We start from the raw sequence: 17,821 nt of genomic DNA on the forward strand, positions 1-17,821 counted from the left end.
ATGCAGACAGATGGTGGTGACTGCCTTGTTGAGAATAGAACAGAATAGACCAGGTTGGAAGAGACCTTCCAAGATCATCACACATCCAACCTATCACCCAACACCATCTAAGCAACTAAACCACGGCACCAAGCACCCTATTAAGTCTCCTCCTAAACACCTCCAGTGCTGGTGACTCCACCACCTCCCTGGGCAGCACGTTCCAATGGCCAATCTCTCTTACTATGAAGAACTTCTTCCTAACATCCAGCCTAAACCTCCCCTGGTGCAGCTTCAGACTGTGTCCTCTTGTGCTGGTGCTGGTTGCCTGGGAGAAGAGACCAACCTCTGCCTGGCTACAACCTCCCTTCAGGTAGTTGTAGAGAGCAAGAAGGTCTCCCCTGAGCCTCCTCTTCTCCAGTACCAAATAACCACCACCACACTTCAGGGAATTTCAGAGAAGAAACAAGGGTACCTCTTAGATGTACTTAGCCAAACTCCAGGCCATTACTGAACAAAGAAATGCCCATTGGGATGTGCTGCCCAGGGAGGTGGTGGAGTCACCAGCACTGGAGGTGTTTAGGAGGAGACTGGATGGGGTGCTTGGTGCCATGGTTTAGTTGATTAGATGGTGTTGGGTGATAGGTTGGATGCAATGATCTTGAAGGTCTCTTCCAACCTGGTTTATTCTATTCCTATTCCCATTCCTATTCCTATCCTATTCCTTTCTATTCTATTTTATCCTATTCCTATTCCTATTCCTATTTCTATTCCTATTCCTATTGGCACACCAGCATCTATGTAGAAGGCTACCTTTACCTCCAGGCTGCAGGTCTTCCTCCTGTTTTCTGACTAAAGAAGTGAAACAAGCAGTGTCTGTGAGGTCCTCTCCTGTGACTAACCAAATGCAGAATGCTGCCCAGGCTTTCTGGGAGAGTTTTATTTAACCTTGACTACCCCAGTTCTTGTTTTCAAGCCACAGGTCTGTCTTGTTCACTTAGTCACATGAAACACATAAAACCCACAGCATAATAGCAGGTGTGGTGAGCACAAGTGTAGCAGAGAGTCCATAAGCCCTAATCCATGGAAGAAATTCTTTACTTGCTGTCATCTGCTGACTCCTGACTGCCCATTGATGCTCTCTTGGGGGGGGAGGGTTGCCTATCTGGAGTAACTGATTTGACTAACTTCTTAATTGTTTGCCATGCTTTTTCTGCCTTCCTTTCTGCCTTTCCTGCCTGCCACTGAAGTGTTTTCTCCTCTTTTCATTTAAAACCTAGATCTCCTCAAATACTTCCCAGTTGTCAAGCCCTGAGTCAGTAAAGCTCTGTGGGAAGTCGGCTCTCTTCCAGCTGGCAGAGGTAAAGTTACAGTCATTAGTGTCCCCCTGGGAAGATGTGTGTATCATTTACCCCCAGAAACTCTAAGTTGTGTCAGATTTGCTCTGCTATCAGATTGGGTGTTTCCAGAAGCATAAATGAGTGAAGAATAGGATAGCAAGAAAATCAAGCAGGGGCTCCAAGGACCCAGTTTTCCTTTGTACACTTGATGATGTTCCTAGTCTCTTGGAGACCACACAGAAAATTCAAGCTGCTTTTTAGAAGAATTAGCCTTATAGGTGTAATAAAACCAGTGCTCATGAGAGCAGCAAAGACAAGAGACATCAGCATTCTTCTTCATGAGGAGCTGGATACCAGGATTCACAAAGCAAAGCTTTGGTTATCAGTGCCAGACACGACCTGCCTTCAGACAGTCCTTGGCAGCAGTAGAGTTTCTCAGAACCACAAAATTGGTAGGGGTTGGAAGGGACTTCTGGAGATCATCAAGAGCAGGCTGGGGTGGATCTCATCAATGCTGATCAATATTTAAAGGGTGGGTGTCAGGAGGGTGGGACCAGCCTGTTTTGAGCGGTGCCCAGTGACAGGACAAGGGGTAACAGGCACAAGTTTGAACACAAGAGGTTCCATCTAAAGATGAGGACAAGCTGCTTTAATTTAAGGGTGGTGAAGCACTGGAACAGGCTGCCCAGGGAGGTGCTGGAGTCACCATCCCTGGAGGTGCTCAAGAGATGTTTGGATGTGGCACTTTGAGACATGATTCCATGGCCATGGTGGGTTTAGGTTGCTTGTTTGACTTGATGATCTTGGCAGTCTTTTCCAGATGAAAATACAATCCTATGACCCTCCTTGTCCCTAGATCTTGAAGGACACTAATGCTGTTGACTTTTCTGATTATTCTTTAATTGATTTTGGAGGTCCCTGTAATGTTGGGCTGTACATGGGCAGATAACATACAAGAGATTCAGTGTTCAAGTTTCCTGACAGCAGCTCAGGGCTAGGTATGGATCATGCCCAATCAATGGCATTCAGTGTCACCTGAGGGGGTGTCCTAATGTGTGTGTCTTCACTTGGCAAAGAGAATCACAGAATAGTAGAGGTTGGAAGGGACCTCTGAAGATCATCAAAGCCAACCTCCCTGCTAGAGCAAGAATCAGAGTATCACAGTATCACAGTATGACTAAGGTTGGAAGAGACCTCGAGGATCATCGAGTCCAACCTATCAACACAGACCTCAATGCCTAGAGAAGGTCACACAGCCACACATCCAGGCAGGTTTTGAATGTCTCCAGAGATGGAGACTCCACCACCTCTCTGGGCAGCCTGCTCCAGTGCTCCACCACCCTTAAATTAAAGAATTTCCTGCTCAAACAGCTTTGCCATGATACTGTAACTCCAAACCAGAGGTGCTGTGCACTGGAGGAGACTGGAGTGCTGTCTCCATGCTGCTGGCATGGCAGGGAGCCCATCTGCTTCAGCACACCGTGCTGCTTTACCCCTCCTTCATCTCTCTGCTATGTGGCTTAACCAGTTTCACCTTCTCCCTCCACCACTCTCTCCCTACGCCTTCCTTCTTCACAGTGTGTCACAGATGGTCATAAAGTGAAATGCAGAAGTGGGTTAACTGATTATCTAAAGAATTCTGAGCATTTCTGAGCTTCTAAAAACAGTTGGAGCAGCCACTCTGCAGGCTGGAGCCTGGGAGGCTGTTGCTGCTCAGCTCTGCTCAGTTTCCTGCTGTGCCTAAATGCATGCTTTGTCTTTGGCTTTCAGTCTGGAGGTGTGAGGGTGAGGGGGTGTGCATCATCTCCACCAGAGAAGGAGACCAGTTCTGGCAGAGGGCTAGCAGCACCAGAAGCTCTAACCAATAGCTGGAGGCCTGAGCTGTATCAGTGAGAGCTTGGGAAGGTGCTGTGAAGAGCTGCAGCTTCCAGGAGGCATAAAGAGAGTGTTGTTAACCATTTTTGTTTACCTTTGTGGCCATGATTTAGACTGGGTATTGTGAAGAAATTCATTGCTGTCAGGGTAGTGAGACACTGGGACAAGTTGTCCAGGGAGGTTGTGAATGTCCCCTCCCTGGAGATGTTCAAAGCCAGACAGGATGAGAGCTTAGTATCATAGTATCAGTCAGGGTTGGAAGGGACCACAAGGATCATCTGGTCCCAACCCCACTGCCATGGGCAGGGACACCCTACACTAGATCAGCCTGGCCAGAGCCTCATCCAGCCTGGGCTTAAACAACTCCAGGGATGGGGTCTCAACCACCCCCCTGGACAACCCATTCCAGGGCTTCACCACTCTCATGGGGAAGAACTTCCTCCTCACCTCCAGCCTGAATCTCTCCACCTCCAGCTTCATTCCATTCCCCCTAGTCCTATCACTACCTGAGATCCTGAGCAGTCCCTCCCCAGCCTTCCTGTAGGCTTGAGCAACCTGGTCTAATGGAAGGTGTCCCTTCCCCTGACAGGGGGATTGGAAGTAGGTGGTCTTCAAGGTCCTTTTCAACCTGAACCACTCTATGACTGTGAATCTATGAATGATGGATTGATTGCTACAAGATCATCTTTGTGGGTCCATGTTGGTTGCCAGCAATGAAAACAGAGCTTGTGGGGATAGGGTGAGCTAAAAGGTTGTAAACATTGTTGTTCCTCAGTCCCTACAACTCCATCTCTTTCTGAGGAAGCAAGTATAAGAAATCTGCAAGCCTGGCCAGAGATTATGGGGCAGAACAGTTCTGTGTTCATACTAATGACCACTCCCAGGACTCAGCCTTGTCATGTAGTTTATTGAGAAAAGGAGAATTTCTTTGCACCTAGCTCAAAACTGGTAGAAGACACTCTGAAGTATTACAGAATCACAGAGTGGTAGGGACTGGGAGGGAGATCATCCAGTCCAACCCCCCTGCCAAGGCAGGTTCACCTAGAGAAGGTCACACAGGAACATGTCCAGGTGGTATGGAATGTCTCCAGAGGTGAAATCTCCACCAGTTCTGTGGGCAGGTTGTTCAGTGCTCCATCATCCTTAAAGAAGTTCCTCCTCATATGTAGGTGTAACTTCCTGTGTTTGTGCCTGTTAGCCCTTGTGCTGTCACTGGGCACCAGTGAACAAAGACTGGTCCCATCCTCCCTATTGCAGAACGTTGTGGCCTGCCCCAGGGAAAGCATTGTGGCTACCAGAATTCCAGCCATGGGCTACTCACTTGCCAGACAACCTCCCACACTTGGAGGAGTAGTGAAGGTTACCAAAGACTTGAGAGCTCCTGCTTCACTTGGGCTTCATGGCATCCCCTTTGTGAGTCCTAAAGGATGCCAACAGGCAGTGCTGAAGCATCACAGGAGTAACCTCCTTAAGCTGTGTCAGTGAAATGATTTTTGAAAGCAAATGTCCACCGAAGCCTTCAAAACAGTCCACCAGCTGGGCTGCATGCTGGGCTGGCCTGGTGCTTAGCTGCTGAAATCTGTGCATGTGTGAGAGAGCAACTGCTTCATTTCATCCTGCTCTCCAAAGGAAGTCCTGACAAGAAGATCCCCAGATCTGCAAATACCTTTTAGTGTCCAGTGGAATTGCTCTTTTTCAGTGTATAACCTTATGAATGAATTTTGGGGGGAGGGAGGAAAGAATCCATTCAAAAGCTGGGTAGTAAACAGAAAAGAATGATGCTAGCAAGGTACTGTTGGGCTTCTGCTTTATTTTTTGCTCTCCCTCTCTTTTTTCTCCTCAGATTTCTTCAAGTACATCCCATTCAAGTCCTTCTGATTTAACAAAGCAGTGTGGAACATCAGCATTATTTCAGCTTGCAGAGGTAATATTCCAAACCTGGTGACTGGGTTCTTCTGGAGAAGAGAAGGCTGAGGGGAGAGCTCATTGCTGAAATGAGCTGAAAGGAGATTGCAGTGAGGTAGGGTCAGTCTCTTCTCCCTAGTGTCAGGAAATGGCCTCAAGCTGTGCTAGAGGAGGTTTAGGTTGAAGATTAGGAAAGATTTCCCTTCCTGCAAGAGTGGTCAGGCACTGGAACAGACTGCCTAGGGAAGTGGTGTCACTGTCCCTGGAGGTGTTCACGAAACGTGTGGGCATGGCACTTTGGGACATGGTTCAATGGCTATGGTGGTATTAGGCTGAAGATCAGACTCAATGCTTAATTTAGAGAGGTTTTCCAATCAAAGCAATTCCATGATTCCATGATCTCACAAGGAATCTGTCTGGCATCTCAGTTCAGGGAAGCAAACTATGCTGAAGGTCAGGACTGTGAAACGTGCTAAAACCCTACCAAGAGGGATGCCACGTGAGGATGGCCACGTGCTAGAATCAGGCTGCTGGGTTCTGCCACTCTGAAAGACTCCAACTGATTCCAGTGGCATTTCCATGATCCCTTTAAATGCCTTCTGTGTAACCTGGAAGCCAATTACTAGGCTGATTTTCAGAACACCCTAAATGCAGTGGAACAGCACCTCTCACCACTGCCACAGTCGAAATCTCGCATCCATCCCCACTTCAACTCCCAAATGTCCCTGCACACAACTCTTTTCCTCCATTTTTCAGCTGGTCTTGAAGGGGGTGTGGTGGAGGCAAGCTAATTGAATCTCAGTAATTGACATTATTTTCTTCTACTTGAATGTGCAAAATAATTAGGGAAGTAGCAAAAAAAAAGCCTGCTGGTAATTTATTCTCTTATCATAGATTTGTTTGGCAAAGACCTGCAAAGAAGCAGTGGTTGCCATGGTTATCTCCTCCTGCAGTGAACATTAATGGACTCCAGAATGCTCACACTGTCTGAGGAACAGCAATATTCCAAAAGAGAGATGCAAAAAGCTTCTCAGACTGTAAAGTTCCTGTAGCACTGATCTGAGAGATCCTCTCAGTTTTGGAAAGCTCTGCTGCTGCTGCAGAGTGTAATCCTTCCCAGCAGAACCACCTGGGCAGACATGGTCCTCTTCTTCCTCTTCCTCTCAAAGCCCCCATGCTGAAATTCCACTGCTCTTTTGTTTTGAAAGCAAATGTCAACCAAGAAGCTGCCTGGAGCAAAACCATCTGGAAGAGGCTGACTTTGAACCAGGCATCAGGAGCTTCCCCTCTGCCCACAGAGCATGTGGTCAGTGTGAATGCAAGCTCCAGATTATGAGGTTCTTTAGGTCACTTTTACATTTCTCAGGCCAGCAAGACATTTTTTCCTTGCAAACTAACACTGTACTGGAGGTGTTCAAGAAACAGGTGGCCATGGCACTTGGGGACGTGGTTTAACAGCCATGGTGTTCTTAGGTTGATGGTTGGGCTCAATGGTCTTAGAGGTCTTTGCCAACCAAGACAGTTCTATGAGTCTATAACTGTAAGTATGAGCATTATGCCAGTGGCAGAACACTGCAGTAACTCTTGCTGCACAGGGTGGAAAATCCTGCTCTGGTTCTGCTCAAGCTAGGCTGAGCACGAGGAATACTGGGCCTAGTAGCAGTATCTACTAGGAAGCAGGTTAAATGATGCAGTGGAGAACCCAAAGCTGTACTGTGTTCTTGGTACCAAGGCACTTCTGTGAGTTTCTACTGCACTGGAACATAAACACAGCCTGTGGTTTTCAAAATCTAAAGATCAGTCTTTAATTGACCATTTAAGAGGAGGGCCATGAAGATCAGCAAAGGGCTGGAGCACCTCTCCTACGAGCAAAGGCTGAAAGGCTTGGGGCTGTTCAGTGTGGAGAAGAGAAGGCTCTGGGGAGACCTTAATGCTGCATCTCAGTACCTGAGGGAACCTACAGGAAGGCTGGGAAAGTACTGTTTAGAAGGGCTTGTAGTGATAGGATGGTTTGAAACTGGAGCAGTGTAAATTTAAGTTGGACAGCAGGAGGAAGTTCTTCACAATGATGGTGGTAAAAGGCTGCAACAGGTTGCCCAGGGACTCCATCACTCCTTCCCTGGGCAGCCTGTTCCAATGCCTGACCACTCTTGCAGGAAAGAACTGTTTCCTCCTCTCCAACTTAAACCTCCCCTGGCACAATTTCAGGCCATTTCCTCTCATTCTATCACCTGATACTAGGGAGGAGAGACCAACCTCCACCTCACTCCAACCTCCTTTGGTGGTGCTGCAGAGAGCAATGAGGTCTTGCCTCAGCCTCCTCTTCTCCAGCAAATGCTCCTCTTAAGACAAGTTAGTGATCTTCAGAGTTGGCATTTTTCTCATTGAACTACTTTTCAATTTGTTTCAGATGTGCCTTGCTTCAGAAGGAGTGAAAGTGATGAAAGAGCCTGGGAAAACCGAAGTGGAAGCATCAGGAGATGTGGGAGGGGAAATCCCAGAGGACATGGAAGTAGAACTGGAGAAAACAATAGCAAAGGACTCCTGTAAGGGAAAAGTAGAACTGTCTGAGATAGAGAAAATGCAGAAGTGGGATGAGTCAAAAGCTGAGGAACCTGAAGCAGCAAAATGCAGAGATTTGACGAGCTTTGCCACGGAGAACAGTCGCTTTGAGAGGAACGATGCCACCAAGGGTCACATCTGCTGCTCTCCGGAGCTCTCCATGGCTGACATCAATCTTCTGGGGCTAAAGCCAGAGAAGATAAAGAAGAAAAAGAAAAAAAACAAGTTGGAGAGGCACACAAGCGAGAAATCCACCCCTAAGAAGCCTTGTAAAAAGAGGCAGTCCTCCGAGTCGGACATTGAGAGCGTGATGTACACCATCGAGGCGGTGGCCAAGGGGGACTGGGGCGCGGAGAGACTGGCAGAGACTCCCCGCAAAAAGCCTCGCCCTGTCCCCAGTGTGAAGGGCAGCCTCTTGGACACAAAATCACCAAAGAAAAAAGTGAAGTCAAAAGAGAAGAAAACATCAAAGGAGAAACCCGTGGAGACCACCAAAGAATCCAAGCCTCCTGATTTCCTTCATATTGCAGCCAGCAAGGAGGTACCCTGTGAGGCTTCTGATAGCATTAAAGTGGAACCACTGACCCCCACAGAGGAGGTGGTACCCCAAAGCTTACCAGGACAGGTCAAAACTGAGGACAGTGACTGTCTTAAAAAGATAGAAACCTGTGGCTCCAGGAAATCAGAGAGATCTTGCAAAGGTGCTCTTTATAAAACTCTGGTGTCAGAGGGCATGCTCACATCTCTACGCGCTAATGTGGACAGAGGTGGGTGGCTTTCAGCGTTTCCTTTACAGCATGCACCACAAAAGCCTGCCTGGAGTTGGGAGGAAAAAGCACAAGTCCATGTTTAAGCTGGAGTTTGAATGGTGTGCAGTGGGAAAGCTGGGGCTGCCTGCTTTGGGCTGGTGGAGGAATCAGGCTGCGTGGTCCACAGCAGATCTTCTGGAGTCTTGCCGTCTGTTCCTACTCACAAAGCCTTAACCTCTCCTTCATTGTCTTGCATGGTTTAAGATTTAGGTTTCTGGCTGGGGGCTTTGTTGGTTAATTTGTCAGCCCCCCTGATAGATTCATAGAATGGTTTGGGTTGGAAGGGACCTTGAAGATTGTTTGTTTCCAACCCCCCTGCCACAGGCAGGGACGCCTTCCACTAGACCAGGTGGCTCAAGGCCTCATGTAGCCTGGCTTTGAACACTTCTGGGGGAGGCCATCCACAACCTCTCTGGGCAACCTGTTTCAGTGTCTCACCACCCTCACTCTCAAGAATTTCTTCCTAATATTCAATCTAACCCTCCATTCCTTCAATCCCTTCCCTCTCATCCTGTCACAAGCCCTGGTAAAAGTCCTTCCCCAGCTTTCTTGTAGGGCCCTTTCAGGTACTGGACCTGTGTTGGACCTGCGTGTTCAGGAGTTGTTGTATCTATCCCTGAGCAGTTAGCTTGTTTCTATATAAACAGCTTGCTTGGATGTGTGCTTAGCTCTTGATCCTACAAGAGGCAAATGTGTTGTGCTTTGGTTTTAGTTGCTAGTTTCATGGTAGGTGGTGAGCAAGAACCCTTCAGCTTGTGGAAGGATACATTTGAAGTAATTTCTGGAAGCTCAGTGAGATGATAGAAGGGTAGGGGTTGGAAGGGACCTCTGCAGACAACCAGTCCCACCTCCCTGCCAAGGCAGGAGCACTTAGTGCAGGCCACACAGGTATGTGTCCAGATGAGTCTTTAAAGTGTACAGAAGAGACTCCACAACAGCTACTGGGCATGAGCTGGAAAGGTTATTTTCTGTTTGGTAGATCCATGTGTGTGACTAGAACAGCCAGAAAACAAACACAGATGTTTGTAGTGGAAGGAAATGTGTTGCTCTGAATTTACTGCTTTCTTTCTTAAGAGATCCTAATTTCAGAGGTACAATGAAACCTGCTGGGGGGTGGGAGGGGGGGGCATACTTGCCAATATCATCTTTGTCCAGTTGAAAATAAATCAGTGAATGTTTTGTAACCCCATCAAGAAGGTCAAGCATCACAGATTGCTAAGTTGCAGCACTGAATGGGTGCCCAAGTTCCTTCTGAGCCCACTTCCTTTTGGCACACTTCTGTCTAAAGATGAGAAACAATTTTCTACCTTCATCCCAGGAAAAAGAAGCTCAGGAAAAGGCAACTCCTCAGATCATGAAGGCTGCTGGAATGAAGAAAACTGGGCTTTTTCCCAGAGTGGGACAAGTGGGAACAAAAAACTGAAAAGGCCTAAGCAAAAGGAGGAGTTTGGTTTCGGGTAAGTTGCAGCTTTACACTGTACAAGAGTTTAGTTGGCTCAGCCTGCTAGCTTACAATCATAGAGTCATGGAGTTATTTGGGGTGGAAAAGGCCTCTCAGATCACTGAGGCCAACCACCAACCTAACACCACCATGGCCATTAAACCATGTCCTGAACTGCAGGGCAATGGAATTGTTAAGGTTGGAAAATGCTTCAAGATGTTGAGTCCAACTGTAACCCAACTGCCATGACTGCTAAACTATATCCTGAACAGCCATATCCACACACTCCTTGAACACCTCCAGGGGCAGTGACTCCACCACCTCCCTGGGCAGCCTGTTCCAATGCCTGAGCACTCCTGCAGCAAAGAAATTTTTCCTAATCTCCAACCTAAACCTTCCCTGGCATCATTTCAGGCCATTTCCTCTCATCAGCTGATAGTAGGCACAGGAGACAGACCCCCACCTGACTCCAGCCTCCTTTCAGGGAGTGTAAAGAGCAATGAGTTCTCCCCTCAGTCCTCTCCTCTCCAGACTAAACAGCCCCAGTTCTCTCAGTCACTCAACACCACACCTGCTTTCCAAACCTTTCAGCAGTTTTGTTGCCTTTCTCTGGACCTGCTCCAACATCTCAATGTCCTTGTAGTGGGGGGCCCAAAACTGAACCCAGTGCTTGAGCTGTGGCCTCACCAGAGCCCAGTAGAGGGGCACAATCACTTCCTTACTCCTGCTGGCCTCACCATTCCTGATCAAGGCCAGGATTCTGGTGGCCTTCTTGGCCCCCTCAGCATGCAGTAGCCTGGAGAAGAGGCTCAGGGGAGAGCTTATTGCTCTCTACAACTACCTGAAGGGAGGTTGTAGCCAGGAGGGGGTTGGTCTCTTCTCCCAGGCAACCAGCACCAGAACAAGAGGACACAGTCTCAAGCTGTGCCAGGGGAAGTTTAGGCAGGAGGTGAGGAGAAAGTTCTTCCCAGAGAGAGTTGTTAGCCATTGGGATGTGCTGCCCAGGGAGGTGGTGGAGTCACCATCCCTGGAGGTGTTCAAGAGGGCATTGGATGTGGCACTTGGTGCCATGGTTTAGTTAGTCATGAGGTGTTGGGTGACAGGTTGGACTTGATGATCTCTGAGGTCTTTTCCAACCTTACTGATTCTGTGATTCTGTGTTCAGCCAGCTCACAGCCAGGACCCCAGTCCCTTTCTGCTGGGCAGTTTCCAGCCCTTCTGCCCCCAGCCTGGAGCATTCATGGCAGTGTTGTGACCTGGCACTTGGATGGGTTTTTTTTTTCCCCCCTTTTTTTTTTCCAGCTTGAGAGTGATTTGTCCTCATTGCAGTTCAGTGAGCTGCATGCAAATCCTCCTCATCATTAGCCAGAGCTGCTGAACAGTGGGTTGAGTCATGCTCTGGGTAACCTGTTGTTTATATACCCAAGGAATTCCTGTGAGATCTTTCCTGGTTTCCTGTAAACAGCTCGGGGTGACGTCATTGGCTCAGCCCTGAAAAATCCCAGGCAGGATTTGGCCCTCTCAAGAGCTGTCAAAAAGGGTTTATTATATTCTCAGAGCCCTTGGCAGAGCACTATTTATAGTTCTGCGTAGGTGTTCAACCATCCTAAACAGAATTAGGCTAAGGAGAATAGATCTCTCTGCCCACATGGGGACACTGCTTGCAGAGGAAGACTACATAATGATTTCATATTGGCAAATCATCATGAAAAGTGTACCTTCTCTTCATTGCAGAGACAGGCTGATGTAGTTTTCATCTCCACTGTTCAGCAGTTGTTGATTACAAATGGAAGGCTGCCCTGAATTGCTGCACTAGTGTATCAGACAGTCATAGAATGACAGGGCTTGGAAGGGACCTCTGGAGATGGCTGAGTCCAGCCCTCCTGCCAAAGCAGGATCAGCTGGGCAGCTCACACAAGAATGAATCCAGTTGGATCCTTGGAAATTGCCATTGGAGGAGACTCCGCAGCCTCTCTGGGCAGCCTGCTCCAGGGCTCTAGCATCCTCATCACAAAGTTTTTGCTCATGTTGAGGTGGAACGTCCTGTGTTCCAGTCTGTGTTCATTGCACCTTTGGAGGTGTTCAAGAGGGGATTGGAGGTGTTCAGGAGGGGATTGGATGTGGCACTTGGTTCCATGGTCTAGTCATGAGGTCTGTGGTGACAGGTTGGACTTGATGATCTTTGAGGTCTCTTCCAACCTTGGTGATACTGTGATACCTTATCCTATCACTCAACACCCTCAGGGTGTCTTCCAGCCTTGGTGCTGCTGCTGTGCTGTGATACTGAAAAGGGACTGGCCCCTTCTTCCTGACACCCACCCTTCACATAACTGCAATCATTCACCAGTTCCTCTCTCAGCCTTCTCTGCTTCAGACTAAACAGCCCCAGGTCTTTCCTCATCAGACAGGTGTCCAGTCCTTTCATCATTCCCATAGCCTCCATTGGGCGTTCTCTAGTAGTTTCTTGTCCCTCTTGAACTGGGGAGCCCAGAACTGGACACAGTACTCCAGATGTGGTCTCTCCAGGGCAGAGTAGAGGGGGAGGAGAACCTCCCTTGCCCTGATGTCCATACTCTTCTTACTGCCCACCAGGATCCCATTGGCATTCTTGGCCACAAGGGCACATTGTTGTCCCATGGCTAACTTTTTGTCAGGGTATTACACATTTCTTTAGCTGCTGTTTAAGCTGTTGACTGTTTAATCTTCTTAGCCTGTTGGACTTGCAAATTCTTTAAGACTTCCAGTTACCTGAATTCAGAGGTGAAAAGTCATTTAAAAAGTAGAAACCCTGCACTCCTTGCTTAAAATGAATGTGTTTGTTGTTATGTGCAGGTTTGCAGGAGCCTTTTTTTATCACCTAGGCTGTGGGAAATTTAGCTGCAGCTAACTTTACAGCAGAGGTCTTAAATAGATGAAAACTTCCAAGTCTTGTTTGCTTGGAATGGTAAAAAAGCAAAAGAATAGAGCATTTCTTGGGCTTTTAGTGCTTTGTGTATGAGATCTTGAAGGTCTCTTCCAGCCTGGTTTATTCTATTCCATGCTTCACAACATGAAAGTTATTCTGTTCATACTTCCTGAAGTTCAGTTGAATGATTGAAAACTACAATCTCCTAGCCAAAAAAACAACCCCAAACCAAACCAACCCTTCTGTAGTTAAAGAATATTCCCTAGGAGCATTGTGCAAACAATCAATTCATTTGACAAGGGCTGTTCTACAATCATTGGGTGGCTGGATAAAAAACATCCTTGCCAATCTCCTTGGTTCAGCGGTGTCATTAATGAACGTTGTGTAGTGAGCTCTGTGAAGGCAGAACCAGTAATCTTTGGAGTGTGAAGTGTTGGAGAAGGTGTCCATTATCCCTCTCCATAGCACAGCCTGATCTTCTGGCTGATGGAAGAACTGGTTTTACCTCCACCAGCTCCTCTTCATAATTTCTTTTCCCTTCAGCATCATCTGGGGAGAGGTCTTGAGCACAGCCCTGTGAGGAGAGGCTGAGGGAGCTGGGATTGTTCAGCCTGGAGAAGAGGAGGCTCAGGGGTGACCTCATTGCCCTCTACAACTACCTGAAGGGTGGTTGTAGCCAGGAAAGGGGTTGGCCTCTTCTTCCAGGCAAGCAGCACCAGAACAAGGGGACACAGTCTCAAGCTGTGCCAGGGGAGGTTTAGACTCGAGGTGAGGAGAAAGTTCTTCACTGAGTGAGTCATTGGAATGTGCTGCCCAGGGAGGTGGTGGAGTCACCGTCCCTGGAGGTGTTCAAGAGGGGATTGGATGTGGCACTTGGTGCCATGGTCTAGTCATGAGGTCTGTGGTGACCTCTTCCAACCTTGGTGATACTGTGATACTGTGATCTTTCATGTAATCATACAGCATTAAGGGGTGGAAGGGGCCTCTGGAGATCACCGAGTTCAACCTGCCTGCCAAAGCAGGGTCACACAGGAATGCATACAGATGGGTTTTGAAAGCCTCCACAGGAGACTCCACCACCTCTCTGGACAGCCTGCTCCAGGGCTGCAGCACCCTCACAGCAAAGCTCTTCCTGATGTTGAGGTGGAACTTGCTGTGTTCCAGTTTATACCTGCTGTTCCTTGTCCTGTCACAGGGCACCACCACAGAGAGACTGGACCCTTCTTGACACACACCCTTCAGATATTTATAGACATTAATAAGATCCCTTCTTAGCCTTCTCAAGACTAAACAGCCCCAGGTCTCTCAGTCTTTCTTCATAGGAGATGCTCCAGTCCCTTCATCATCCTCACAGCTCTCCACTGGACTGTCTCCAGTAGGTCCCTGTCTCTTTTGAGTTTGAGAGCCCTGGGGGAAATTCCTCACTCCTTTGGAATTGCATTCTTCTCCTGATGTCTTCTTACCTTCTCCATCAGTAGCTGCCCACACTTCCCTGACAGCCTCTGTCAGGTTTGCTTTGTCCATCTGCAGCCTGCTCTGTATATCTCCTGGCAGGACTAGTCCATATGGCATGAAGACCGTAGCTCCACTGCATGTACCTGACCAGGCTGGAAGGTGCTCTGACTGTTCATAACGATCCAGTGCCTCCATGTCCCATGAGTGTGAACTACTAGCCAGGAGGAGAGCTGGTCTGCTGCAGGCTTGGGCTTTCCCAGTTAGCACTGCAGCCTGCCTTGGGGCAGGAGACCAGGCAGGTGTCACCAGGCAGTGGGGAGGAGCAGAGGCAGAAGATGGAACTGTGTGACAGCTCTCAGAGCAGGAAATCAGCCTGTGCTGTGACCAGGCACCACTAAAGGCAGATCTCTTAGTGATTTAACAAGAAAATGGAGCATGTGCACGCAAAAAAAACCCCAAACCAACTAACCCACCATGCACACAGTCTACCCAGAGGCAAAGCTGCACTTGAAGATTGCTCACTGAGTGATTACAGAGATAAAATGAAGTGTCACTCTGTTCCAAAGCTTTCAGAACACGATTTGTTTCAAGTGCTGCTTCAGAGAGCAGAGAGGAATGCCATGCTGCTTGTGGTACTGCCAAGTGTCCAGTGTGTAAGGGCCATCCCTCCAACAGTCATTACTGTGATTAGATTACCTGCAGCTCAAGAAAGCCACAGACATGATGTTGTTGTTCCCAGAAATAACATGTCTGTGGGACAGCAGACATACTCATAGAATCATAGAATGCATCAAGTTGGAAGGGACCCTTTAAAAGGTCATCTTGTCCAGGCCCACTGCAGTCAGCAGGGTGATCTCCTACTATATCAGGCTGTCCAGGACCACATCCATTTGTCCTTGAATCCTTGAATGTCTCCAGGGATGGGGCCTCAACCACATGCCTGGGCAACCTGTTTCAGTATTTTACCCCTCTCATCAGTCAGAACTTGCTCCTGATGTCCAGCCTCAATCTACCCTGATCCAGTTTCAAACCATTGGCCCTTATGCTACCATTCCCAGTTTGTGTCAAGTTCAGATTTTTTGTAGCAACCAGTATTGCAGATAAGTAAAAGATGTCCTTGTTCCCCTGATGTTGACTGTGCTGTTTATGGCCTGCTTAGCTGTGTTACTAAAGCGCCATTCATAGAAGGGTGACCTCCAGAGATCATGGAGTCCAGCCCCACTGCCAAAGCAGGGCCACCTAGGGCAGGTCACACAGGAACACATCCAGATGGGTCCTTCAGAGTCTCTAGAGAAGGACACTCCACAACCCCTCTGGGCAGCCTGTTGCAGTGCTCCAGCACACTCTCAGCCAAGAGATTTTTCCACATGTTTAGGTGGAACTTCCTGGGTTTCCAGGTTCAGTATTCCTAAGTTTGGAAGGGACCTCAAAGATCATCGAGTCCAACCTGTCATATGCATTGCCCCTGGTCCTATGACAGGACACCATTGAAAAGAGACTGTCTCTTTCTTCTTGGCACCCCCCACCTTTCAGATATTCATAAACATGAATAATATCCCCTCTCAGGCTAAACCACTCCAGGTCTCTCAGCCTTTCCTCATCAGACTGATGTTCCAGGCCTTCATCTTCCTCCATTCCTTCCTGTGCTTCTGCATGGCTGCAAACACATGCTGGGACAGAGTGCACATGGAAGCCATGGAGTCACTGCATCCAGAAACACCATGCTGCTTGACTGGCTTGTTGCCATCTGGCTGATGGGAACACCATCATCTCTGTGGGTTTCTTGAGTTGTAGGTAATCTGGCTACAGTTATTCACAGCACACCAGGCTGGAGTGCATCCTAAGGATCATCTGGCTCAACAGCAGTAGAGTTGAACTGAGGTGACCCAGCGACCTGTCAAGCCAAGTCTTCAAACTCAGCTTGGGCTGAAGTATGAGGGATGTTGGAGGCTACTGAAAGCTTGATCTAGTTGCTTGTATTCATCTCTCAAAAAATGAAATACAAGGGGAGAAAATGAAGTCTCCTCACAGACAAACAGAAAGCTAATTCCCACCCCAAAGCATTAAGATTTAGAGTAGAAGCAGAGGATTGAACAGTTTGTCATTTTAATTCTGGTTGGAATGGCTGCTTTCATTCTGCTGTGAGGACTTGGATGTGAAGTTCTTTTATTGATATTTTTTGGGGGGGGGTTGGGTTGTTTATTGGTTTTACTGTCCTTTGTCATTCCCTTCACACACCAGACAAATTTCCTGTACAAATGGTGCCGCAGAGCTAAATGTCACCAGCATGACATTGATTTATTGACTTTTATGTTGTTTCTCTCATTTTAATACATGCAACTAATATAACCAACTCACACTGTGCTGCTAATGCAGAAGCTGGAGTGTGCACAGAATCACAGAGTTCTTTTGGTTGGCAAAGACCTCCAAGGTCACTGAGTCCAACCACCGAGCTGACACCACCGTGGCCGTTAAACCAGGTTCCAAAGCGCCACGGCCACACGTTTCTTGGGCACCTTCATGGTCTGTGACTCCACCACCTCCCTCTGCAGTCTGTTCCAGTGTCTGACCACTCTTACAGCAAAGAATTTTTTTTTCCTGATCTCCAACTTAAACCTCCCCTGGCACAATTTCAGGCCATTTCTTTTTGTTCTATCAGCTAATACTAGGGAGAAGAAGCCAACCCTCACCTCTCTACAACCTCCTTTCAGGGGGTTCTAGAGAGCAGTGAGCCTCAGCCTCCTCTTCTCCAGACTGATCAACCCCAGTTCCCTCAGCCACTCCTCACCAGACCTGTTTTGCAGACTTCACCAGCTTTGTTGCTCTCCATTCTCATGCTGGAGCTGGGTTAATTCATCCTAGTTTGATGTTTCCATGTGTGGTTCTCTCCTCCCTCCCCGCCCCTGTGTGGATCGCTGTGTTTCTGTGCACAAACACTCCTCGACAAGACATCATTATTGTTTTTTCCTCCAGAAGCAGAGTTACATTTAATTTGATTGGTTTTGTTTCCCCCTTTAGCTTAGCAAAGTTGGAAGAAGAATTTGAAAAGAAATTCAACAGCCTCCCTCAATACAGTCCTATTACCTTTGACAGGAAAAACTCAGCTGTCCCAAGGAAAAAGAGAAAGGTTGGAAGCGGCTCGTCTGAACACCCAAAGTCCAACAAAGGTAAATGATGGCCATGTGCACTCCTTTCTTAAGCAGCAGCAATGCTACAGCAAGCTCAGCAAGTTGTACTTTCCTATTTTACTGGTCTGTGTGAAATCAAAGGAGACCTCTTTTCTAGCACTGAAGTCAGTTGGTTCCTCCCTGGGTTAGTTTTCAGACTGCACTCTGGCTTTTCAGGCTGAGTAGAGCTGGTTAGAGTTTGTGCATGAAGTCTGTTCCTCCTGTTCTTCATAGCAAGCAAATGTATCAAAAATGGTAGAATCATAGGATGGTTTGGATTGGATGGGATCTTACAGGCTGTCCACTTCCAATGTTCTTGCCATTGGCAGGGACGTTTTCCCCTTGGCCAGGTTGCTCAGGGCCTTGTGCAGCTGGCCGTGAGC

At 47.9% G+C, this 17,821-nt stretch overlaps 1 protein-coding gene across 12 annotated transcripts in view; it reads left to right on the plus strand.

The window, feature by feature from the left end:
• BBX (BBX high mobility group box domain containing) overlaps nucleotides 1-17,821 on the plus strand; it is a 127,622-nt gene that overhangs the window by 83,426 nt on the left and 26,375 nt on the right. For 9 of the 12 annotated variants that reach the window (XM_068163049.1, XM_068163051.1, XM_068163048.1 and 6 more), the window contains 5 exons: nucleotides 1,260-1,340; nucleotides 5,038-5,118; nucleotides 7,510-8,428; nucleotides 9,789-9,927; nucleotides 17,290-17,438. In XM_068163049.1, coding sequence (XP_068019150.1) covers nucleotides 1,260-1,340; nucleotides 5,038-5,118; nucleotides 7,510-8,428; nucleotides 9,789-9,927; nucleotides 17,290-17,438 — 1,369 coding nt within the window. The remainder of the gene's footprint in view (nucleotides 1-1,259; nucleotides 1,341-5,037; nucleotides 5,119-7,509; nucleotides 8,429-9,788; nucleotides 9,928-17,289; nucleotides 17,439-17,821) is intronic. The other 3 variants (XM_068163041.1, XM_068163045.1, XM_068163042.1) reach the window with 2 other exon arrangements.

This window comes from Melanerpes formicivorus, unplaced genomic scaffold, assembly GCF_026170545.1.
Source record: "Melanerpes formicivorus ecotype bairdi unplaced genomic scaffold, bMelFor1.0.p_v2 SCAF_70, whole genome shotgun sequence".
Classification (NCBI taxonomy): Eukaryota; Metazoa; Chordata; class Aves; order Piciformes; family Picidae; genus Melanerpes; species Melanerpes formicivorus.